A 26,309-nucleotide genomic window follows, 5' to 3' on the forward strand; every position below is an offset into this window, starting at 1 on the left:
CATTGTCCTCAATTTGCAGATACCAGACAAATCAATTGTATGAGTTTTCATAACTAACTGTTTATAAGAAGTGAGGAATTCTGATGAGAACATTGAGATCCCTAGATATCCTTGTAGATGAAGAAGGGAAATGAAACAAAGAGGGGAAAATTTCAAGTCATGAAACACCGTGCAATCTGGTCTTCAAGTAATAGAAACTACCAGAAAAACAAATCCTTTTTTTAAATTAAAATAATGTCGCTCGATAAAAAGAAAAATCACAAAAATACTGAACTTAGAGGAAAATCAATTCGGAAAGTCCATAATCACATGGCAAAATCAAATAACAAAACGCATCAAAAACGAATGGACGAGAACTGTCATATTCCTGACTTGGTACAGGCATTTTCAAATGTAGAAAATGTTGGATTAAACCTGGTTTTATAGCGCTAACCCTCTCACTTTAATGACAGTCTCATAAATTCCGTTATATTTACATTGATGCGTTAAATAAACACATACAATAGATCAAATAGTCAAAATATGGGTACATCAGTCATCATCGTATAACAATTTAACCTTGTAAAAGGGACAATTTAACAGAACACAAAAACAACTACTATCTACAAACACATTCATTGACTTGAGTGTCTGACGTCAGAAAGTTTTATACGTACAAATATTTGTCGTTCAATGTGCTTACAAACAATTTTAAAATTTACATAGGTAATGTTAGCATACAGGTTTAAAAATCAAAAGTATGTAAGAATAGATTACAGAAATAGACTGAGATTTAAACTAGTCCAAAAGTTATATATAGAATTAATAGGAATCCACAAATAGTTAATTCCACAAATAGTTAATTAATTGTCAAATGATAGAAAAGCCATTTCTTCATCCAATACCGCATTGATGAACGTAGTGCCTGTACAAAATCAGAGATATGATAGTTATTTTCCATCCATATGATGCGTTTGAGCTTATGGATTTTTGCCATTTGATAACGGATTTCTCGTTTTGTATTTTCCTGGGAATTCGGTGTTTTTTTTTATATTTTACTTTATTTAGAAGAATATTGAACTTCTGTTTAGGACCAATACTTAGAAGAAAAATCTGGCAATGAGTATATGCTGAATATAATGTATGGTTCTATCATATATCTCTTATGAAAAGATATCTTATTCAACTATTGTAAAACTGTGGTTTTTTTAAAGTTCAATCCGTCTGAATAAACAACTACGTTTGCGGTAAGCAATACTGGTTAAAATATCAGCAACACATTAAATGCTATTTACATAATGTAAAATGTAATTCATCTTTAGGACATGATAAATAATTGGTTTAGCAGGTAGTATGATTTTGTGTTGCAATATTGTGGAAATAGCTTAAAAAAACAGAATAATAGAAAAAAGTAACTATACGTTTTAATTTAAGAATATATACCCCCAGTTCTCAAGTAAACTGACATCAGTTTTCCCATTTTTGAAATAAATATGAAGAAATTTCCGTTCAATTAAACTACATTGGAATCTAACAAGACTACAATTCTTTTATCTGACAAATCTCCAGTTACAGTAAATCCAGAAGAACGACTGAAATTGTGTTATTTTGTTATAGTATACTTGCGCTTTGACGTGACTGTAAACATGATCATTTTACTTGAATTCAAAATATTCTTTTGAATTATAGAATTCCGATGCAATGTTTTGTACAGTGATAAAGATTCCAGATAACGTCAACTACATATAAAATGATAATTAGATGAAATTCCCCAAACAATAAGATTCGGACACAGTTTAATATGGTAACACACTTAAAAAAAGTCATCCATTCTCTTGCATCCTCGTATTTGACAGATTTTCCGAATAATTTTAAAAGGGAAATAGTCAAATGACCTATCATCACAATTTGCAGAAACATTTGCATAGATTGACATGTAGAAGCATCATTTCTTTCAGTAGTTTCGGTAACTGTAAACGCCAAGATATCGCAAAAATATCCAAGAAAGATCCGTATAAAATATCGGTATCCAAAGCACTGAACACTTGATAGTCCAAGTTTAGAAACTGCTTTCATAACATAATCTTCGCTAACATCGTTCTCTCTTTTCTGAGAAATCTTCCCGTCTGTTTGTTTGTCATTTGTTGCTTGCGTCTTGTCATTTGTTACTTGCTTTTTGCAATTTGTTTCTTGCTTCTTGTCATTTTTTACTTGTTTCTTTCCATTTTTCACTTGCCCATTTGCTTGGTTTGTGCTAATCTGTGACGAATTAGGCTTTTTGCTCTGAGGTCTCTTCTTTCCCATCTTTTCAAAAAGGATATTTGTCTTTCCGATTGTAGTCTTTTATAAACCAAAATTGTTGCATACTTTTTAAAATTAAATTGGAATTTTGTTTATTCAATTACTGGTAGTTCCCATTTTAGAATAGTACTAGTTGCATAAATATTAAATATAACTTGTATTTGTAATTGTTTGTTAGTTGGATTTTTTTAACGACACATGAATTCAAAATAATTTCAATAGTGACGTGACGTTTTTAAATAATTACAGGTTAATTATCCATTCCAAAGATTTTTTAAAAATCGTATTTTTTTATAAACATAATAGTTAAATATAACTCCAATACATTCACGTCTCATTGGCTATACATATAGCTGGTAAAAATATACTTCCTTTATAAAGTCATAAGTATTAAAGAGACTATGTCAGGAATCACTGAGCCTTGAATAGAATGTCTTTTTGTTTTGTATGAAATTGGAATTAAACAAATTGTATTTCATAAGATGCTTGCCAAAATATAACCTAAAACTAGTTAATACATTTTACAAAGTTAAAGAAGGAAATCAACACTGTAAATTAAAATGAAAATAACATAAATATTGAACTCTAATAGAAATTCGAAAAGGAAAAATTGGCAAGTTAAAAGGTCAAACACAAGTGGTTTTATATGGCTGTATAATGGCACGTCTATGTCGCCGCCAACGTCGTCGGATTTTTTTTATTTGTATAAGTGTATAGACCCCTTTGACATTATATCACAAGTTTTATGCCACAAAAGGAAGGTTCAGGTTGTGTTTTTTTTTTTGGTTTTGTTATTGTTCTAACCGTGAAGGAATTATTAATAAACGACCAAAAACAAGGTTTCTGGTTTCCGGACAATAGATTCAGTATACAGTGGCGGATCCATAAATTTTCATAAGTGGGTCCCACTGACTGACCTAAGAGCGGGCCCGCTCCAGTCACGCTTCAGTGATTCCCTATATAAGCAACCAATTTTTTCCCCAAAAAAAGGGGGGGGGGCTATTATGCATTCGGTGATCTATACGATATGTCTGTGTCTAAACTAACAAAATAATGAAACTTTTACCACGTTTTTTGTTGTTTAACATCTTTGTCATCTGTCAGCTAAGTACTAAACATAACCTATTCCCTAATATGATTGTTATACCGAGTGTGCTTTTTCATTGTTATACGACGTGTCTCTGTATTTTGTACATCAAATATTTATTTATTTATTTTTTAATGTTTCTGTTATGGGTTAGTTTAGATAATGTAATATGTCTTATCGTTTGTAGTTCGAATACATTATGTAGTTATAACTGCATAGTCCTGACTTGGTACAGGCATTTGCTTATTTTAAAATTGTCTTTCAATAGATATCAAAGTTACCAGGATTATAATCTAATACGCCAGACGCGTGTTTGCCTACATAAGACTTATCAGTGACGCTCAGATCAAAATAGTTATAAAACAAACAAGTCAAAAGTTGAATAGCATTGAGCATTCAAAATTCCAAAAAAGTTGTGCCAAATACAGTTAAGGTAATCTATTCATGGGATAAGAAATCCTTAGTTTTTCGAATATATCATAGTTTTGGAAATTTGGAAATTTATGAACATAACCATATAATTGATATTCAATGCCACCATTGCCATGAACACAATTTGCGCGAGTAATGTTAAAATAATTTTATAATGTTTAAGATAACATGTAAGATACGTAGGTGCGTTACTGTTTGTGATTCTGTGGTGTCTGTCTGTGATGTAATATGTTCGTTGTTGTTCTACGGTTTGTATGTTGAGTCGAATACTATATTATTCTTTTGGTGCGTTCCTCTGTAATGAATGTTCTTGCTTGTATTTGTTCTGTATTCCTGTCACGTAGTGTGGTCATATTCTTTAAACATTGTCATAAAGTGGGAGGTTTGGCTACCCATTAAACCAGGTTCAACTCATCACTTCTTTTGTTAAAACGACCTGTACTAAATCAGGAGTAAGGCAGTTGCTATCAAATAGTTCGTTTCTATGTATGTTGGCGTTTGTTTTGTTGCACTCCAGTGTTACTTTTGTTTCTTTGTTTTCGTCTTATATTTGAAGTTTTCCCCTCGGTTTTAGTCTATAACCCGGGTTTGTTGTCTCTCAATCGATTGACGACTTTTGAACACCGGTATAATACTGCTGCCTTCGTTAATTCATAAAAAAAATTGATGATTGTGGATAATTACCGTTGTAAAAGATTTTATAGTTGGGGCCCCCGTTTTCAAATAGGTTCAAAGTAACGTGCAAAGGGTCTTATACTAAACTTTTGTCCGTTTTTATCAAAAATGATTGAGGTTCTTTAACAGTTGACTTTTAACTTTGTTTTGAGATTTTTAAAGGAAGTATACCAGCTATATTTAAAGCCAATGAGTTTAATATATTTAACTCTTATGGTGTTTTTTTTAAATACGATTTTTAAAAATCTGTGGTAAGAATAATAGTCTTGTAATTATTTCAAGACGTCACGCCACTGTTCACCAGTCATTCAAATTATTTCAAGAACGTAAATTATGGGCCTGGTCTTCAAATTGGGCCACAAAAGGTCCAAATTATAATTGTTTGATTTTAAACGTTGGCATGATGAGTTCTTGTGGTTCTTTGATATGCTGAATCTAAACATTTTGATTGTCAATTATTTATTTATGTCGATATGTTCGATTTGCTTGTGTATGTAATAAAGTATTTGATTTAAGCTACAGTAATCGCTGTATTACTGAAAAATAATCAAACCAGGGTATTCGATATCACAATCTTGTCCGCACTCACAAAATTACTAAATCGATTCAAATACACCATTTGTAATAATAAATCACAAAACCACTTACGGGGGGATGCTTGATTTTCAATAAATTAATAGACAGAATCTTTAATTAGTTTAATTGAGGACTGGAGCTGGCATGTCAGTAACTGCTAGGCGTCCGTTGTAAATATTAATGTATGTATCATTGTCTTTTCAACTTAATTTCGTTTGTTACCTATTCTGACATCAGACTATCGACTTCATTTGATCTGAATTAAACTTTGTGTATTGTTTGTGGATTGTACATATGCTAAGTATAGGGGTAGGGTTGAGATCTCCAGTTTAACACCACCAGATTTGAGCGCATGTCCCAAGTCTCTGGCCTATTTTAGTCTTATTTTTTTTTAATTTTAGTTCATTTATAGTTTGGAGTTTAATATGACGTCCATTCTTTTGTCTGTTTATTGCCTTTTATTCGGGTTATTATTTTGTTGACACAGTCCCCATTTCCATCCACAAGTTTATGTTTGTTGACACAGTAGTCCTGGATAACTGAACAGATAACAGAGATACCCACCCCTTAGGATGATAGTGGCTAAGTATGCTTTTTATTTCGCTCTGTAGTTTCAGAGGAGATTGATGTAAAAATTAATGTACAACTATGATAGATGTTGACCTTATAGGAATTTGGGTTCTCAACGCTCCTCAAGTTTGTACATTTGTATTTTACTTGGCCTTTTAACTGTTTTTTTTTTAAATTCTAGCATTACTGATGAGTCTTTTGGTGATGAAACTTTTTTACACTTGGTGTTTGGGCAAACCAGCTATACATACATGTAAGATAAGATAGATATTGTGGATTCATTATTTTTCTTTTGGTACTAGATTTCATGGATTTTGTAAGTATAAAATTAAATGAACCACAAATTCAAATCTTTCAAGAAGAACAAATTTCCCATTAACCTATATGCATATGCAGGATTTGTCCCACCCACAACAACAAGTAGCCATTAAAACAATATTTCCTTTATCCACAAATTCATGTAAATCCCTACCTAGTATGTTTTGTATATTCAGCATGTTTACATGTTTGATAAATAATAAATTAAATACATATGTAGTTATAAATTTGTAATTAGTAAATAAATTTGATTGTTAAGCTACAATACATTTCATTCAAAAGTAGTTGATCATAAATAGTTACTTCCCAGTGAAATCTAAATGAAAATATGTGTAGCTACATGTAATGTATAAATTGATGACCTGCCTGCTCATTAATTGGTTTAATTGTCTGGAAAACAGAATATTGTCTGTTGAGCCTTTTGATAATGTTGTGTTTTATGTGAACATCTTATTTCCACAAATCTGAACCACTAGTTTTAAATAAATACAAGATTTCATATGACAATTTATATATAACAGTTTATTGCACATCAAAAAATCAATTAGCTATTAGGTAAATAAGTTCACTAGTTTATTCTACTTGGAAAAAATGGTAGTCCTCTTATAAATTCATCAAGTTTTGTTTGAAATAGTTCACTTGTTATTGGTTTATCTAAGTCACATACTGGATTCCGTACAACATATTCCACATATATCTGAAATAGACAATAGAGAAAATAAGTGCAGTTAGTATACATTGAATAATAATTGTTTAATTTTTTATCTAAGCAGTATATTTGCTCAAAATTTCAAAGATTAAAACATCTAGAAATTTTGCTAAAGCATAGATGATACTCATGTATCATTCACCTTGCAAGTTTACCCCCTAGTGTTTCTTACAGGATGATTCAGTGTGGTATGGCGATCTGCTATTATTTCTCGACACCCTGTCCATTTTAGAACCAGATGCTCCGCAGGGCGTAGCTTTATACGACTGCAGGGTTGAACCCTGAACGGTTGGGGCAATTATGGACACAACATTCAAGCTGGATTCAGCTCTTAATTTGGATTGTGATTAAATAGTTGACACAGCATAGGTTTCTGACACAGAATGAATGTGTTCTAATGAACTTAAAATTTTTGTTTTCTCTTAGAGCAATTCACTATGGTGTTGAATATTAATCCTCTCAAAAAAATGTTTAAAGAAATTTTCTATTTATTTATGAAATTTCAAATGAGAAAATTGAACCCAATTTTTTTAATCACATCCCCCTTTCCCTTATTCTAAAACTAATCTCAATCAAAATTTCTAATGGAGTTTGCAACAACAACTACTCATTCAAATACATCATAAAATATTAAGATGTAAAAAAACTGCTTGTTTAATATCACTGAATGGTAAAGATTATTTTAATTTATCAGATGGTAGTAAAAAGTGAATATACATTGTATATTGTATATAACAAAGATTTAAGTTGATTCTGGACAAAGAAAGATAACTCCAAATAAAACAAATCTTGAAATTAGATATTTCTTGCTTACTATTCTGGACAAAGAAAGATAACTCTAATTAAAAAAAAAATTGCTATTTCACAATATTGTGCAATTAGATATTTCTTGCCATTGCGCAATACTGTGCAATTGAAAAGACTTGCTATTGCACATTGCACAATACTTAATATATTAATTTCAGATCCTGATTTGAACCAACTTGAAAACTGGGCCCATAATCAAAAATCTAAGTACATGTTTGGATTCAGCATATCAAAGAACCCCAACTTTAAATTTTTGTTAAAATCAAACTTAGATTTAATTTTGGACCCTTTGGACTTTAATGTAGGCCAATTTGAAAACAGGACCAACCAGATGCTCCGCAGGGCGTAGCTTTATACGACCGCAGAGGTTGAACCCTGAACGGTTGGGGCAAGTATGGACACAACATTCAAGCTGGATTCAGCTCTAAATTTGGATTGTGATTAAATAGTTGACACAGCATAGGTTTCTGACACAGAATGAATGTATTCAAATGAACTTAAAATTTTTGTTTTCTCTTAGAGCAATTCACTATGCTGTTGAATATTAATCCTCTCAAAAAAATGTTTGAAGAAATTTTCTTTTTATTTATGAAATTTCAAATGAGAAAAATTGAACCCAATTTTTTAATCACATCCCCCTTTCCCTTATTCCAAAACTAATTTCAATTAAAATATTCTAATGGAGTTTGCAACAATTACTACTCATTTAAATACATCATAAAATATTAAGATGTAAAAAAACTGCTTGTTATCACTGAATGGTAAAGATTATTTAAATTTATCAGTTGGTAGTAAAAAGTGAATATACATTGTATATTGTATATAACAAAGATTTAAGTTGATTCTGGACAAAGAAAGATAACTCCAATTAAAAAAAAATCTTGCAGATATTTCTTGCTTACTATACTGGACAAAGAAAGATAACTCTTAATTAAAAAAAATTTTGCTATTTCACAATATTGTGAAATTAGATATTTCTTGCCATTGCACAATACTGTGCAATTGAAAAGACTTGCTATTGCACAAAACTTAATATAATAATTTTAGATCCTGATTTGGACCAATTTGAAAACTGGGCCCATAATCAAAAATCTAAGTACATGTTTAGATTCAGCATATCAAAGAGGCCCAAGAATTTAATTTTTGTTAAAATCAAACTTAGTTTAATTTTGGACCCTTTGCACTTTAATTTAGACCAATTTTAAAACTGGACCAAAAATTAAGAATCTACATACACAGTTAGATTTGGCATATCAAAGAACCCCAATTATTCAATTTTTGATGAAATCAAACAATGTTTAATTTTGGACCTCAATATGGACCAACTTGAAAACTGGGCCAATAATCAAAAATCTTAGTACATTTTTAGATTCAGCATATCAAAGAACTCAAAGGTTTTAATTTTTGTTAAAATCAAACTAAGTTTAATTTTGGACCCTTTGGACCTTAATGTAGACCAATTTGAAAACGGGACCAAAAATTAAGAATCTACATACACAGTTAGATTCGGCATATTAAAGAACCCCAATTATTCAATTTTGATGAAATCAAACAAAATTTAATTTTGGACCCTTTGGGCCCCTTTTTCCTTAACTGTTGGGACCAAAACTCCCAAAATCAATACCAACCTTCCTTTAATAGTCATAAACCTTGTGTTTAAATTTCATAGATTTCTATTTACTTATACTAACGCTATGGTGAGAAAACCAAGAAAAATGCTTATTTGGGTCCCTTTTTGGCCCCTAATTCCTAAACTGTTGGGACCGAAACTCCCAAAATCAATACCAACCTTCCTTTTGTAATCATAAACATTGTGTTTAAATTTCATAAATTTCTATTTACTTTAACTTAAGTTATTGTGCGAAAACCAAGAATAATGCTTATTTGGGCCCTTTTTTGGCCCCTAATTCCTAAACTGTTGAAACCAAAACTCCCAAAATCAATCCCAACCTTTCTTTTGTGGTCATAAACCTTGTGTCAAAATTTCATAGATTTCTATTAACTTAAACTTAAGTTATAGTGCGAAAACCAAGAAAATGCTTATTTGGGCCCTTTTTGGCCCCTAATTCCTAAAATGTTGGGACCAAAACTCCCAAAATCAATACCAGCCTTCCTTTTATGGTCATAAACCTTGTGTTAAAATTTCATAGATTTCTATTCACTTTTACTAAAGTTAGAGTGCGAAAACTAAAAGTATTCGGACGACGACGACGACGACGACGACGACGACGACGACGACGACGCCAACGTGATAGCAATATACGACGAAAATTTTTTTAAAATTTGCGGTCGTATAAAAATGAAGAATTTACATACCGGTACACAGTTAGATTTGGCATATCAAAGAACCCCATTTATTCAATTTTTGATGAAATCAAACAAAGGTTAATTTTGGACCCCGATTTGGACCAACTTGAAAACTGGGCCAATAATCAAGAATCTAAGTACATTTTTAGATACAGCATATCAAAGAACCCAACCGATTCATTTTTTGTCAAAATCAAACTAAGTTTAATTTTGGACCCTTTGGACCTAAATGTAGACCAATTTGAAAACGGGACCAAAAGTTAAGAATCTACATACACAGTTAGATTCGGCATATCAAAGAACCCCAATTATTCAATTTTGATGAAATCAAACAAAGTTTAATTTTGGACCCTTTGGGCCCCTCATTCCTAAACGGTTGGAACCAAAACTCCCAAAATCAATATCAACCTTCCTTTTATGGTCATAAACCTTGTGTTTAAATTTCATAGATTTCTATTTACTTATACTAACGTTATGGTGCAAAAACCAAGAAAAATGCTTATTTGGGTCCCTTTTTGGCCCCTTATTCCTAAACAAATGGGACCTTAACTCCCAAAATCAATACCAACCTTCCTTTTGTGGTCATAAACATTGTGTCTAAATTTCATAGATTTCTATTAACTTAAAACTAAAGTTATTGTGCAAAAACCAAGAATAATGCTTATTTGGGCCCTTTTTTGGCCCCTTATTCCTAAACTGTTGAAACCAAAACTCCCAAAATCATTCCCAACATTTCTTTTGTGGTCATAAACCTTGTGTCAAAATTTCATAGATTTCTTTTAACTTAAACTAATGTTATAGTGCGAAAACCAAGAAAATGCTTATTTGGGCCCTTTTTGGCCCCTAATTCCTATAATGTTGGGACCAAAACTCCCAAAATCAATACCAACCTTCCTTTTGTGGTCATAAACCTTGTGTTAAAATTTCATAGATTTCTATTCACTTTTACTAAAGTTAGAGTGCGAAAACTAAAAGTATTCGGACGACGACGACGCAGACAACGACGCCGACGTGATAGCAATATACGACGAAATTTTTTTCAAATTTTGCGGTCGTATAAAAACCAATTGGCCCCTTTTTACTCCATAGAAGATAAATTCTTTCTTATTCAACTTTAGACAGCTTTGTTCTTTTAATAAATGACCTCAAGCTTTTAGACAAATTATTCAATGAGAAGTCCAAATTGCATTTGGCACTTTTCCACCGACTAGAAGGCTAGAAAGTTTATACATATATGTAAAGGACCTTTAATACATCCTTCCTGTTAGTATGGTTAAAACTAAATTCTTAGTTGACTGACTGACTGACCTACATGGGGGGCCAGTCATGCTTCAGCAATTCCCTATATAACCAACCAACTTTTTTTCCAACAAAAGGGGGGCCAGGAAATGCACTGTATTATTGATTGGTTTAACCAATTGTTCTATTAGCATGATTGGTAAAATAACAAAATGCACATTAAAATATTTTAAACACATTAATATTCGAACTACAGATGACCTTAAGGGGGCTCCTGGGTATAAATGAATTTTTTTTTCTAATATAGGATTTAGCTATATTTTTTCATAAATGAACTTTATCATATACTTAAACGAAAAATGAAATAAAAAAATGGGGTCACCGTTCATTTAAGCTAAAATCTGCCTCTGGGAGAAGCATACATTTTTGTTAATGTCCTTTTTTTCTGTTGAACTAATAGGAGAAAAAGAGGAAATAAAAAAATAAAAAAATAACCTAATATAAGAAATCGCTTAAATTTTACAATTATTTAGTTTATGTACAGCTTATTTGAAAACAATAATAAAAAATATAGGTCACCGATGAGTTAAAAAAGATATTTCAAATTTAAGGCCAAAAAATGGAATTTTTGCACCAAAGGGAGATAATTTGGAGCTTTTTCAATTTTTAAAGTCATCTGGGGCCAAACCAAATAATTTTGTTGGGTTGTTTTTTGTACCATATCATAAAGTAACAACTAATAGTGTAACAAATAAAATTTGTAATGAAAAAATTAAGGTTTAATTTTTTGCTAAAATTTTTGTACCCACGATCCACCTTAACACACCTGCAAGTAAACCTATAATAACCCATATCATATCACAGAATGTTCTAAGTTACTGAAAGCAAGTGTTTAAAATAATCTGCTAATGTAGAAATCATGCATAAAAGTGCAGATATAGCTTTATTTGTTAAAAGAAATCATTAGGCACATGTTTTGGTTTTTTTCTCCCATTAATCAGAAGCATGATACTTACATTACTGTATATCTGATGAAGAGTGTCCCTAATCAGAAGCCCTATAGTGATACTTACATTACTGTATATCTGATGAAGAGTGTCCCTAATCAGAAGCCCTATAGTGATACTTACATTACTGTATATCTGATGAAGAGTGTCCCATAGTGATACTTACATTACTGTATATCTGATGAAGAGTGTCCCTAATCAGAAGTCCTATAGTGATACTTACATTACTGTATATCTGATGAAGAGTGTCCCTAATCAGAAGCCCGATAGTGATACTTACATTACTGTATATCTGATGAAGAGTGTCCCTAATCAGAAGCCCTATAGTGATACTTACATTACTGTATATCTGATGAAGAGTGTCCCTAATCAGAAGCCCTATAGTGATACTTACATTACTGTATATCTAATGAAGAGTGTCCCTAATCAGAAGCCCTATAGTGATACTTACATTACTGTATATCTGATGAAGAGTGTCCCTAATCAGAAGCCCTATAGTGATACTTACATTACTGTATATCTGATGAAGAGTGTCCCTAATCAGAAGCCTTATAGTGATACTTACATTACTGTATATCTGATGAAGAGTGTCCCTAATCAGAAGCCCTATAGTGATACTTACATTACTGTATATCTGATGAAGAGTGTCCCTAATCAGAAGCCCTATAGTGATACTTACATTACTGTATATCTGATGAAGAGTGTCCCTAATCAGAAGCCCTATAGTGATACTTACATTACTGTATATCTGACGAAGAGTGTCCCTAATCAGAAGCCCTATAGTGATACTTACATTACTGTATATCTGATGAAGAGTGTCCCTAATCAGAAGCCCTATAGTGATACTTACATTACTGTATATCTGATGAAGAGTGTCCCTAATCAGAAGCCCGATAGTGATACTTACATTACTGTATATCTGATGAAGAGTGTCCCTAATCAGAAGCCCTATAGTGATACTTACATTACTGTATATCTGATGAAGAGTGTCCCTAATCAGAAGCCCTATACTTACATTACTGTATATCTGATGAAGAGTGTCCCTAATCAGAAGCCCTATAGTGATACTTACATTACTGTATATCTGATGAAGAGTGTCCCTAATCAGAAGCCCTATAGTGATACTTACATTACTGTATATCTGATGAAGAGTGTCCCTAATCAGAAGCCCTATAGTGATACTTACATTACTGTATATCTGATGAAGAGTGTCCCTAATCAGAAGCCCGATAGTGATACTTACATTACTGTATATCTGATGAAGAGTGTCCCTAATCAGAAGCCCGATAGTGATACTTACATTACTGTATATCTGATGAAGAGTGTCCCTAATCAGAAGCCCTATAGTGATACTTACATTACTGTATATCTGATGAAGAGTGTCCCTAATCAGAAGCCCGATAGTGATACTTACATTACTGTATATCTTATGAAGAGTGTCCCTAATCAGAAGCCCGATAGTGATACTTACATTACTGTATATCTGATGAAGAGTGTCCCTAATCAGAAGCCCTATAGTGATACTTACATTACTGTATATCTGATGAAGAGTGTCCCTAATCAGAAGCCCGATAGTGATACTTACATTACTGTATATCTGATGAAGAGTGTCCCTAATCAGAAGCCCGATAGTGATACTTACATTACTGTATATCTGATGAAGAGTGTCCCTAATCAGAAGCCCTATAGTGATACTTACATTACTGTATATCTGATGAAGAGTGTCCCTAATTAGAAGCCCTATAGTGATACTTACATTACTGTATATCTGATGAAGAGTGTCCCTAATCAGAAGCCCGATAGTGATACTTACATTACTGTATATCTGATGAAGAGTGTCCCTAATCAGAAGCCCGATAGTGATACTTACATTACTGTATATCTGATGAAGAGTGTCCCTAATCAGAAGCCCTATAGTGATACTTACATTACTGTATATCTGATGAAGAGTGTCCCTAATCAGAAGCCCGATAGTGATACTTACATTACTGTATATCTGATGAAGAGTGTCCCTAATCAGAAGCCCGATAGTGATACTTACATTACTGTATATCTGATGAAGAGTGTCCCTAATCAGAAGCCCGATAGTGATACTTACATTACTGTATATCTGATGAAGAGTGTCCCTAATCAGAAGCCCTATAGTGATACTTACATTACTGTATATCTGATGAAGAGTGTCCCTAATCAGAAGCCCTATAGTGATACTTACATTACTGTATATCTGATGAAGAGTGTCCCTAATCAGAAGCCCTATAGTGATACTTACATTACTGTATATCTGATGAAGAGTGTCCCTAATCAGAAGTCCTATAGTGATACTTACATTACTGTATATCTGATGAAGAGTGTCCCTAATCAGAAGCCCGATAGTGATACTTACATTACTGTATATCTGATGAAGAGTGTCCCTAATCAGAAGTCCTATAGTGATACTTACATTACTGTATATCTGATGAAGAGTGTCCCTAATCAGAAGCCCTATAGTGATACTTACATTACTGTATATCTGATGAAGAGTGTCCCTAATCAGAAGCCCTATAGTGATACTTACATTACTGTATATCTGATGAAGAGTGTCCCTAATCAGAAGCCCTATAGTGATACTTACATTACTGTATATCTGATGAAGAGTGTCCCTAATCAGAAGCCCTATAGTGATACTTACATTACTGTATATCTGATGAAGAGTGTCCCTAATCAGAAGCCCGATAGTGATACTTACATTACTGTATATCTGATGAAGAGTGTCCCTAATCAGAAGCCTTATAGTGATACTTACATTACTGTATATCTGATGAAGAGTGTCCCTAATCAGAAGCCCTATAGTGATACTTACATTACTGTATATCTGATGAAGAGTGTCCCTAATCAGAAGCCCTATAGTGATACTTACATTACTGTATATCTGATGAAGAGTGTCCCTAATCAGAAGCCCGATAGTGATACTTACATTACTGTATATCTGATGAAGAGTGTCCCTAATCAGAAGCCCGATAGTGATACTTACATTACTGTATATCTGATGAAGAGTGTCCCTAATCAGAAGCCTTATAGTGATACTTACATTACTGTATATCTGATGAAGAGTGTCCCTAATCAGAAGCCCTATAGTGATACTTACATTACTGTATATCTGATGAAGAGTGTCCCTAATCAGAAGCCCTATAGTGATACTTACATTACTGTATATCTGATGAAGAGTGTCCCTAATCAGAAGCCCTATAGTGATACTTACATTACTGTATATCTGATGAAGAGTGTCCCTAATCAGAAGCCCTATAGTGATACTTACATTACTGTATATCTGATGAAGAGTGTCCCTAATCAGAAGCCCTATAGTGATACTTACATTACTGTATATCTGATGAAGAGTGTCCCTAATCAGAAGCCCTATAGTGATACTTACATTACTGTATATCTGATGAAGAGTGTCCCTAATCAGAAGCCCGATAGTGATACTTACATTACTGTATATCTGATGAAGAGTGTCCCTAATCAGAAGCCCTATAGTGATACTTACATTACTGTATATCTGATGAAGAGTGTCCCTAATCAGAAGCCCTATAGTGATACTTACATTACTGTATATCTGATGAAGAGTGTCCCTAATCAGAAGCCCGATAGTGATACTTACATTACTGTATATCTGATGAAGAGTGTCCCTAATCAGAAGCCCGATAGTGATACTTACATTACTGTATATCTGATGAAGAGTGTCCCTAATCAGAAGCCCTATAGTGATACTTACATTACTGTATATCTGATGAAGAGTGTCCCTAATCAGAAGCCCTATAGTGATACTTACATTACTGTATATCTGATGAAGAGTGTCCCTAATCAGAAGCCCGATAGTGATACTTACATTACTGTATATCTGATGAAGAGTGTCCCTAATCAGAAGCCCTATAGTGATACTTACATTACTGTATATCTGATGAAGAGTGTCCCTAATCAGAAGCCCGATAGTGATACTTACATTACTGTATATCTGATGAAGAGTGTCCCTAATCAGAAGCCCGATAGTGATACTTACATTACTGTATATCTGATGAAGAGTGTCCCTAATCAGAAGCCCGATAGTGATACTTACATTACTGTATATCTGATGAAGAGTGTCCCTAATCAGAAGCCCTATAGTGATACTTACATTACTGTATATCTGATGAAGAGTGTCCCTAATCAGAAGCCCGATAGTGATACTTACATTACTGTATATCTGATGAAGAGTGTCCCTAATCAGAAGCCCGATAGTGATACTTACATTACTGTATATCTGATGAAGAGTGTCCCTAATCAGAAGCCCGATAGTGATACTTACATTACTGTATATCTGATGAAGAGTGTCCCTAATCAGAAGCCCTATAGTGATACTTACATTACTGTATATCTGATGAAGAGTGTCCCTTATCAGAAGCCCGATAGTGATACTTACATTACTGTATATCTGATGAAGAGTGTCCCTAATCAGAAGCCCTATAGTGATACTTACATTACTGTATATCTGATGAAGAGTGTCCCTAATCAGAAGCCCGATAGTGATACTTACATTACTGTATATCTGATGAAGAGTGTCCCTAATCAGAAGCCCGATAGTGATACTTACATTACTGTATATCTGATGAAGAGTGTCCCTAATCAGAAGCCCGATAGTGATACTTACATTACTGTATATCTGATGAAGAGTGTCCCTAATCAGAAGCCCTATAGTGATACTTACATTACTGTATATCTGATGAAGAGTGTCCCTAATCAGAAGCCCGATAGTGATACTTACATTACTGTATATCTGATGAAGAGTGTCCCTAATCAGAAGCCCGATAGTGATACTTACATTACTGTATATCTGATGAAGAGTGTCCCTAATCAGAAGCCCGATAGTGATACTTACATTACTGTATATCTGATGAAGAGTGTCCCTAATCAGAAGCCCGATAGTGATACTTACATTACTGTATATCTGATGAAGAGTGTCCCTAATCAGAAGCCCGATAGTGATACTTACATTACTGTATATCTGATGAAGAGTGTCCCTAATCAGAAGCCCGATAGTGATACTTACATTACTGTATATCTGATGAAGAGTGTCCCTAATCAGAAGCCCGATAGTGATACTTACATTACTGTATATCTGATGAAGAGTGTCCCTAATCAGAAGCCCGATAGTGATACTTACATTACTGTATATCTGATGAAGAGTGTCCCATAGTGATACTTACATTACTGTATATCTGATGAAGAGTGTCCCTAATCAGAAGTCCTATAGTGATACTTACATTACTGTATATCTGATGAAGAGTGTCCCTAATCAGAAGCCCTATAGTGATACTTACATTACTGTATATCTGATGAAGAGTGTCCCTAATCAGAAGTCCTATAGTGATACTTACATTACTGTATATCTGATGAAGAGTGTCCCTAATCAGAAGCCCTATAGTGATACTTACATTACTGTATATCTGATGAAGAGTGTCCCTAATCAGAAGCCCTATAGTGATACTTACATTACTGTATATCTGATGAAGAGTGTCCCATAGTGATACTTACATTACTGTATATCTGATGAAGAGTGTCCCATAGTGATACTTACATTACTGTATATCTGATGAAGAGTGTCCCTAATCAGAAGCCCGATAGTGATACTTACATTACTGTATATCTGATGAAGAGTGTCCCATAGTGATACTTACATTACTGTATATCTGATGAAGAGTGTCCCTAATCAGAAGCCCGATAGTGATACTTACATTACTGTATATCTGATGAAGAGTGTCCCTAATCAGAAGCCCGATAGTGATACTTACATTACTGTATATCTGATGAAGAGTGTCCCTAATCAGAAGCCCGATAGTGATACTTACATTACTGTATATCTGATGAAGAGTGTCCCTAATCAGAAGCCCTATAGTGATACTTACATTACTGTATATCTGATGAAGAGTGTCCCTAATCAGAAGCCCTATAGTGATACTTACATTACTGTATATCTGATGAAGAGTGTCCCTAATCAGAAGCCCGATAGTGATACTTACATTACTGTATATCTGATGAAGAGTGTCCCTAATCAGAAGTCCTATAGTGATACTTACATTACTGTATATCTGATGAAGAGTGTCCCTAATCAGAAGCCCGATAGTGATACTTACATTACTGTATATCTGATGAAGAGTGTCCCTAATCAGAAGCCCGATAGTGATACTTACATTACTGTATATCTGATGAAGAGTGTCCCTAATCAGAAGCCCGATAGTGATACTTACATTACTGTATATCTGATGAAGAGTGTCCCTAATCAGAAGCCCTATAGTGATACTTACATTACTGTATATCTGATGAAGAGTGTCCCTAATCAGAAGCCCTATAGTGATACTTACATTACTGTATATCTGATGAAGAGTGTCCCTAATCAGAAGCATGATACTTACATTACTGTATATCTGATGAAGAGTGTCCCTAATCAGAAGCATGATACTTACATTACTGTATATCTGATGAAGAGTGTCCCTAATCAGAAGCATGATACTTACATTACTGTATATCTGATGAAGAGTGTCCCTAATCAGAAGCCCGATAGTGATACTTACATTACTGTATATCTGATGAAGAGTGTCCCTAATCAGAAGCCCCATAGTGAGACTTACATTACTGTATATCTGATGAAGAGTGTCCCTAATCAGAAGCCCGATAGTGATACTTACATTACTGTATATCTGATGAAGAGTGTCCCTAATATTTCCAACACCAAGGTCTGTATTTATCACGATCTTCAGTCCAGATGGGGTTTCATAAAAATGGAGTTTGTATTTGTTTGTCTTAAAATTCAAAAATCCATCTTTTCTAGTTATAAGTCAAGGAAATCAAGTATACAATATATAAAAGACATGACACATTATTAATAAAATTTGTTTTTTTTCTAAATTTGGGGTTGTTTTTAAGAAAAGTGCTTGATGTTTATTTTTTTTTACATAAATCAGGCTATTTGTTTTTTGGTTTTGAATTGTTTGCAATTAACATTTCAAAAGTGGATCCAGAATATAAAACTTAACCAACATTTTCAGTGAAACAGGTAAAAAGAATGAATTAACCATTTAACAATAAATGTTGTGTCATTAGTGAGGGAGGTCTGGGCAGCTGTATTTGTCATGCCATGTCAAGCTTGTATAACAAACTATGCAGTTAGTATGGGTTTTGCTAATTGTTGAATGCACTATTGTGAACTATAGTTCCTTTGGTCTTTGGTGGAAAGTTGTATCATTGGCAATCATACCTAATATATTATTTTCATGTCTATAATTGTTGACTGTTAATCATAACAAATCTGAGCTCCATAGTAAAATTTCAAGAATATTTCTATAGTATATTGTTTTGTTTTTTGAATATATTTTTTTCAATTGGGATGGTATTTTATAAATTGTAAAATCAAATTAAGAGACAACGCTCTCGGAGTATGTTAATAATCTTCAATTATTCAAGGATAGCTAGCTATATAATATAGGACTTTAAGGTGGTACCTAACCCTACAGGGAGATAACTCTGTAAAGTCAGCTAAACGTTTTAATTACATTGTGTTGTAAAAGGAATATTAAGCTTCTCAATGATCAAAATTGGTGTTTGTCAAACTGCTATATAAACAGTGTAATTTTTCTGACAAAACGGTTGGTTCATAAATTTTTATATTTTCGTTAAAGGGTCAAAGTAAATAATTTGACCAAATTTTATGAAAATTAAACAAGCCAAATTAATTTTAGTGAAAGTGTTGGGTACCACCTTAAAGAAGAATATGTTCATTCATTGTACATGTAAGGTTTTTTAAATTGAAATACTGGCATTTGATGTATATTTAAAAGTCTTGCCTTCTTGCATAGTGATACATGTTGGGGTTAGTTTAATAAAGAATCATTGAACATTTAAATGATAAAGTAATTTTCCTGAATTCTATAAGGATACAAATCTGCTGGTGATATCCTACTGACAAACGACTTGATGGAATGTATCATACCATACATCAATTTAAACTCCTGCAAAATATATATATCATTACATTTTGTGCAATAATTATAGATTATCGTTGATTATCTCAACGAGATTGATTTTCTCGCTTGAGCTGGAACAGCGAAAGTGAGAAAAGGAATCGAGTTGAGATGACCAATGATAATCTGTTTATCGCCATTTTACCTATATATGAGACGTTGTCAATTTAAATGTCAATTTCGTTAGCAACGCCATGTGACCTCCTTAGTTTCTAGCAATAATTTTTCCATATCAAGCGAGTAGCATGATATGAAAATTATCACAAAAAAAGATCAAAGGAAAAATGCACAAAATAGCGATAAACACTTTTCTATACTACATGTACGTAACAGTACATGATGTACATTTTTTTTCATCATACAAATGCATTTAACATTATAAAGGCGACTTCTTCAATATATATGTTTGCAAAGTTTTAGACTGCAGTTAATAATTAATTAAAAATTATTCAAATAAGAATATATGTACATGTACAATCATGCCCTGCTGGCACGTAGTTACATATATCACATTTCAATGTTCAGCAAAAATATGAAATCTAATTTTCAATACATTGTATCTATATCTAATAGTTCACTTCATAGCTGCATTTAATCAAACTGTTTTTTACCTTATACAATGTACTGAATTTATACTGGATGGTTGACAACAACACATAATGATATTAATGGGCCTCTTAAATCCCCTCATAGTGTTTTTAGGACTTTTTGGCCATCAGAGCCCATTACACATTACATGTAGAAAACCTTGAAATTGCTGATCAGTACCGAGATGAAAAGTTTCTATCTCAAAATTATAAAAGATCCACTGTCAACATGGTAAAGCAAATAAATCACATGCCATTTGTATCCTTACTCTTTTCTCCTCATAAAAATGAAAATATGTACATTTTAATTATTTTAATCAATAATAACCTCCTGTGGTCCATGGCATTAATAAACAAAAGTTGTATTCCCCTTTAACCACCAACCTAACTAATTGGCAGTAAGAAGTCACAGCAAAAATTGAAATTTAATTGAAGATGTCATTATTTGGAATGTATGTACCATCAACCCTAAAAAAAAATACAAACTTCAGTCAGATAATGTTTAAATGTTAACCATGTTAACAGAACCTAATTACAGGTCACTGTTCAGGCTTCAACAACATGAACAATGAGGAAATCCATACTGAATAGTAACAAAATATAAAATGACAATAAGGCCAAAATAAAAATATGGTTTGTTTCCCCTCGCCCGACCGACTCAGAGAAATCCCGCCGACTCAAAAGTTTTTATTCCGTTTTTTTGCAACATTTTTTTTTTATTTCCGGAAATTTTTCGGGGTTGTTTCCAGTGCCGATGATCATTTTATGGTGACCAAAAATCAGCGGTATTGTTTTTGAATTTCAAACATCCTGTATTATTTTGAACACATTCCGATCACGTGATCGACTGGTTTATTTATCCGAGAGATCGTTAATTCACCCATGTCAAATATCGTAGGGACCAGTTCAATAAATGATCAAAATGGCGCCATTTGCAAAACTTTTACTGCCAAATTAACACAGGCACTTGTTTCTGTCAATATGGGGTTTACTATCAATACCAGTATAAAAAAAACACAAGGTAGCTAACGGGAATTTTCAATGTGTTCGCTTCAACCAATATTTTATTACTTTCCCTTGCCCCTTTCACGAATAAAAATACACCAGTCTTTCGGTAATTGATTTATCTTTACAATGAAACAACTCTCACGTACCTTGAGAATACCCCTCAAACAGAATAACACACTTGAGATGAGAATTATTGACCTTTTTCCAGACCATTGAATTTGGAAGTACTAAACTTCCGGTTTACTTAGGAAGTTAATAAAACTGTGTAATCTGATTGGTCACATTTTTCTGGTTTCTGGTAACTAATATAAATAAACAGGTAACCAGATGAATTCGACCAATCAGATTGCTGTGTTATATTAACTTCCTAAGTAAACCGGAAGTTTAGTCCTTCCAAATTCAATGGTCTGGAAAAAGGTCAATAATTCTCATCTCAAGTGTGTTATTCTGTTTGAGGGGTATTCTCAAGGTACGTGAGAGTTGTTTCATTGTAAAGATAAATCAATTACCGAAAGACTGGTGTACTTTTATTCGTGAAAGGGGCAAGGGAAAGTAATAAAATATTGGTTGAAGCGAACACATTGAAAATTCCCGTTAGCTACCTTGTGTTTTTTTTATACTGGTATTGATAGTAAACCCCATATTGACAGAAACAAGTGCCTGTGCAAATTAACATTTCCTTCCTCCAATTTTTCGCTTTTAAAAGATACCGAAACTTAAGAAAGGAATGGACAGAGACATTTAATGCATGTCTCAGGTGCTGAAAAGTTCATTTCTAAAAAAATATAAGGGAAGTGTTACCCCCTTCTCTGACAACGTGGTCTCGACCATTGATTGAACCATCTATGACTATATCATTACTTTTTCGCGTTTACTACCGAACTGTCAAACCTGCATTGTTTGAAGGAGGCAACCCTGTTATCAAGAGATTCATTATAAGCCCGTATATTACGATTACTCGTCCATCCGTGGCTCTTTTTCAAATGGAGAAGGGAATAAGACAAAACGAAAATTTTGTGTAGATATATATGAAATATCGATATTTGTCAACCAATCATCAATATATATTGTTTAAATATTGCTTTAAATTTAATGTAAACAGAGGATGGCTTGGATTAGGAATAGTATTTAATGCTAAAAAGGCCACAAATGTAAACAGGAAGTTATGTCAGCCAGTAAGGGAGATAATTTGGGAGGGAAAGACCTAAAAGAAGTATTGTCAAATCTTCAAAAAACAAAAAGAAAATGTACAACACTACCTTTTTGAATGTGACATGTATTCAGATGCCCGAGACAAATTATTTCATCAAATATACTTCATAACAGGACAAATTCCAACAGATCTAGATAATTTATTAACAATCAATTTGCCAAATGCAGAAAAAATCAATCAACTATAAGCGGAGTACATAGAGGAAACAAACCGTTTTAGTGGATAATTTGATACAAATTTCTTTAAATTTTTTATATTTTTTTAATTTTTCATGCCATTTCAATAACCTAATAAACCATTTTTTAAATTTATTTCACTTCATACAATAATTCTATAATATTTTTAAAGCGCCACCTACAATATATAAGTACAAAGGAGAAACTACATTTGTGTTCATTATTTTACAAGAGAGGATAATTTACAAGAGAGATTACTCTGTCATCACGACAAAGATTGAAGATTGAAGAACTTATCTGGTGGCACGTATTCAATTGTTTATAGAATTATCAAACACAACCTCTAAAAATCAATAACAAACCAACCGCGCGACGCGACAAAGTTACTGAGAATTGTGGAAAATCACGCGCTTACCACAGCGCTATCCAAAAATCCTGGGGAGAACACTGGAATCTGTTTCTCAAATGTAGACAATATGCATCTTTTCCAATGATCTCCAAAAAGATGTTTTCTTTCTATGTAAAGACATTGGGCATGGTTGTCGTTGTTTTAGATGTCACAATAAGAAATTCAGAGGAAAGCAAGAAAATTTGATTTTTATTAATATTGGTGATTTCCTCAATGTCAGAAGCAAAATCTGAGTGCTGAGCTGTCAGAGGGTAAATTGTTTGATGGAACATTCTTCAGGTTGAACAACTACAGTACATGCATATATATATTTAAAACAGTTTGCTACTTAGTAGTCAGACTCACTGTCAAAGAGGGAAAAAAATCAGTCATGAACAATTCTGAGATACAAATCCAAATAAAATCAAATAAAATTAATGTCAAGTTGACACCTGACACAGAGAGCTACAAACATTTAGACAATTTAACACGTACATTTAAGTTGCTACAGATGGCTATATATGCCAGACATACACATAATCGATTTGTTTTGCTCTGTTGGATATAAAAAAAAAATATCAAGACATTAAAAAAAAAAAAAAAAACCCTACCTACCTACCCACCTACAAAAATGTGGGTAGGGGTTTGGGGAAACATACATTCTTTTAATTGTGGCCTAAGCTGACAAAATGTATATGTGAAACATTTCAAAATTAACAGCCTGATCGGATTTATACTATAACCATAAAGTGGTAAACAAAAAAATAGATATATATAAACATGATAAATAAGGAGATGTACATGTAGTACATAAAATGCCTGTACATATACATGTATGTTCCAACTTCCAGGATAAGGTTTTTCCTTGAATCTGTCATGTGACTAACAGACTTCCATCACCACTAGCATGACAAGACCCAAATGTAAGCATTGTCACTACCAACACATGTTGAGCAAATGGGTGAAAAGTTTCATTGAAAACTGCTAAAAATATTTCAAGATTTAATTAATAAGATGTCACCCTCCTTCTATCATGTCTATCGTACATGAATCAAGATTAAACACTTGCGGAACATAGATTATTTCTACTACCAAACAGAATGACTATTATGAAAGTGCTGGAAAATTTTAATAGAGCAGAGATACAGGCACGATTTCTGTCTTGTAAATGACGTCATACAGGCGTGCAAAATTGACGTCCTTTTCAGCTGAAAGACGTTGATTCCAGAAACTATGTCATGTATGTATGAGACAACTATCCAAAGTTCAAATGAAGTTGGTGTAAGCAATTATACGCAACTGTCAGACCTTCAACAATGAGAAAAACGATATCTTATTGTCAGTTAACGGCTATAACACTAACAGGCACTGACATGAAAAAAATGAAAATTATTACACCCTACTTTATTACAATTATGAAAAATAAATATGACAGACATGAACCAACGACATCTACTGATCAACAGGCTGTTGAGATAGGTACAGAGATTAACATATTTGTGAGCACTCAACCCTCTCCTGACCTGGGACGATTCACGAATATAGGATAGAAAGTCACAGGATAAAAAGTCACAGTCAAAAAGGACAGTGATGTTGCTGCACAACCTATAAAGAACGTTAGTGTTGCGTGAAATACACACATATTTACCTCTGACTGGCTCATCCCTGCAGATTTTCTTCTGTTCCATTCTACATAATACAAACATGTCCCATTTCTGTCAAATATATGTAAATTATAAATTGTCATTTTTGATAGTTTAAACCGGAAATACACAAAAATTACTAGAATAGAAACAAAGTAGGTTTAGGCCTAACTTGAAATACGGATGTAAGGTGCCAAAAAGTTTAAGCTTTGTAAAAAGCTGTGGACTTGCTGCTTCGCTCCATTCCATTTATTTGAGACAATACTTGCTCACTTTACTTCTTGAAAATTAAACCATTTATGAATAGTTGCACCATGGGCTTAGGGAGTATCGTTTACAAAAGTACGCTACTAATAACTCTGTACAGTAAGCTGTTTCTTTTCTCAGTAAAGTCGATCATTAGATGGGTCAATACTTATGTGTGTTGTTACTTATGAGTCACTTATGTAACAAACTTGAATTTAAGGTATCACAATACAGAGATTTTTCAACTCAATCCAGACAACTTTTAACGTCTGAAAGTAATTACTATATGATCTGAAAATTTATAAAGGAGAAACCAAAAAGAAACTAAAAAACGGAATAAACTGGTTAATAATTTTATTTTAATGATAATGTAATTATTATATGCTTCATTATAATATAATTAGATGTGGGATTGTGGTGCCTATTCTCATCGGTTTTCGTGGGATCCAAAATGTTTAGTAGATTCTTATGCTCTGACTAAAACTCACGGTTTGATTTACCGTGACAATTTGTTCTTGACTTTTTCATAATGTATTTCATTCTTTGAAATGATCTTTAAACCCTTCTCTTGATTCATAAGTAGTCGCCAAATTCATTTGGGTATAAAATGTGTTATATTGACGTTACTGGAAAGTTTAAAGATAACTGGTTAAACAAAAACAGGTCGCAAAACCAGACTTATAAGGATATCTACCAAAGAACAAATCACCTTTAAGATAAAATTTAGAAAGGAAACATTTCAAGTCCAGAAATGCATTTGTCACAATCTAATAATTCTTATATGATTTGCATATCTATAAATACTTGAATTGGATTGGTCAATTAGAATTTTTCTCTAAGTTTACACTTTACACTTCGATAAACCATGTTTCCGAAACTACTTTTGTAATCTATTCATGCGCGATACAACAAGCTTGCACTTGCAGTGATCCCGGATTTTCAGCAAATTGAGATTTAAAAACAATTGCATAACAGTTATGACTATTCTAGTGCATATATAACAAACAACGC

General features: G+C 33.0%; 1 protein-coding gene across 1 annotated transcript; it reads right to left on the minus strand.

Moving 5' to 3' along the window:
* Positions 1–5,998: 5,998 nt before the first annotated feature.
* On the minus strand, positions 5,999–25,184 carry LOC134709729 (trafficking protein particle complex subunit 1-like). The gene is made up of 4 exons (XM_063569875.1): positions 25,058–25,184; positions 19,955–20,025; positions 18,706–18,844; positions 5,999–6,635 (listed from the first exon to the last, which is right to left on the minus strand). The coding sequence occupies exons 1-4, from the start codon at positions 25,154–25,156 to the stop codon at positions 6,507–6,509; spliced, it is 438 nt and encodes a 145-aa protein (XP_063425945.1). The 5' UTR covers positions 25,157–25,184; the 3' UTR covers positions 5,999–6,506.
* Positions 25,185–26,309: the final 1,125 nt, after the last annotated feature.

Source organism: Mytilus trossulus, chromosome 3 (assembly GCF_036588685.1).
Source record: "Mytilus trossulus isolate FHL-02 chromosome 3, PNRI_Mtr1.1.1.hap1, whole genome shotgun sequence".
Taxonomy (NCBI): Eukaryota; Metazoa; Mollusca; class Bivalvia; order Mytilida; family Mytilidae; genus Mytilus; species Mytilus trossulus.

Excerpts from the sequence above, each read along its gene's own strand:
- LOC134709729 (XM_063569875.1), bottom strand. The coding sequence starts at position 25,156 with ATGACAATTTATAATTTACATATATTTGACAGAAATGGGACATGTTTG. Across the intron at positions 20,026-25,057 it reads CAGGGATGAGCCAGTCAGAG|GAGTTTAAATTGATGTATGG; the intron begins GTAAATATGTGT and ends TATATTTTGCAG. Across the intron at positions 18,845-19,954 it reads AGGATATCACCAGCAGATTT|AAAAGATGGATTTTTGAATT; the intron begins GTATCCTTATAG and ends ACTTATAACTAG.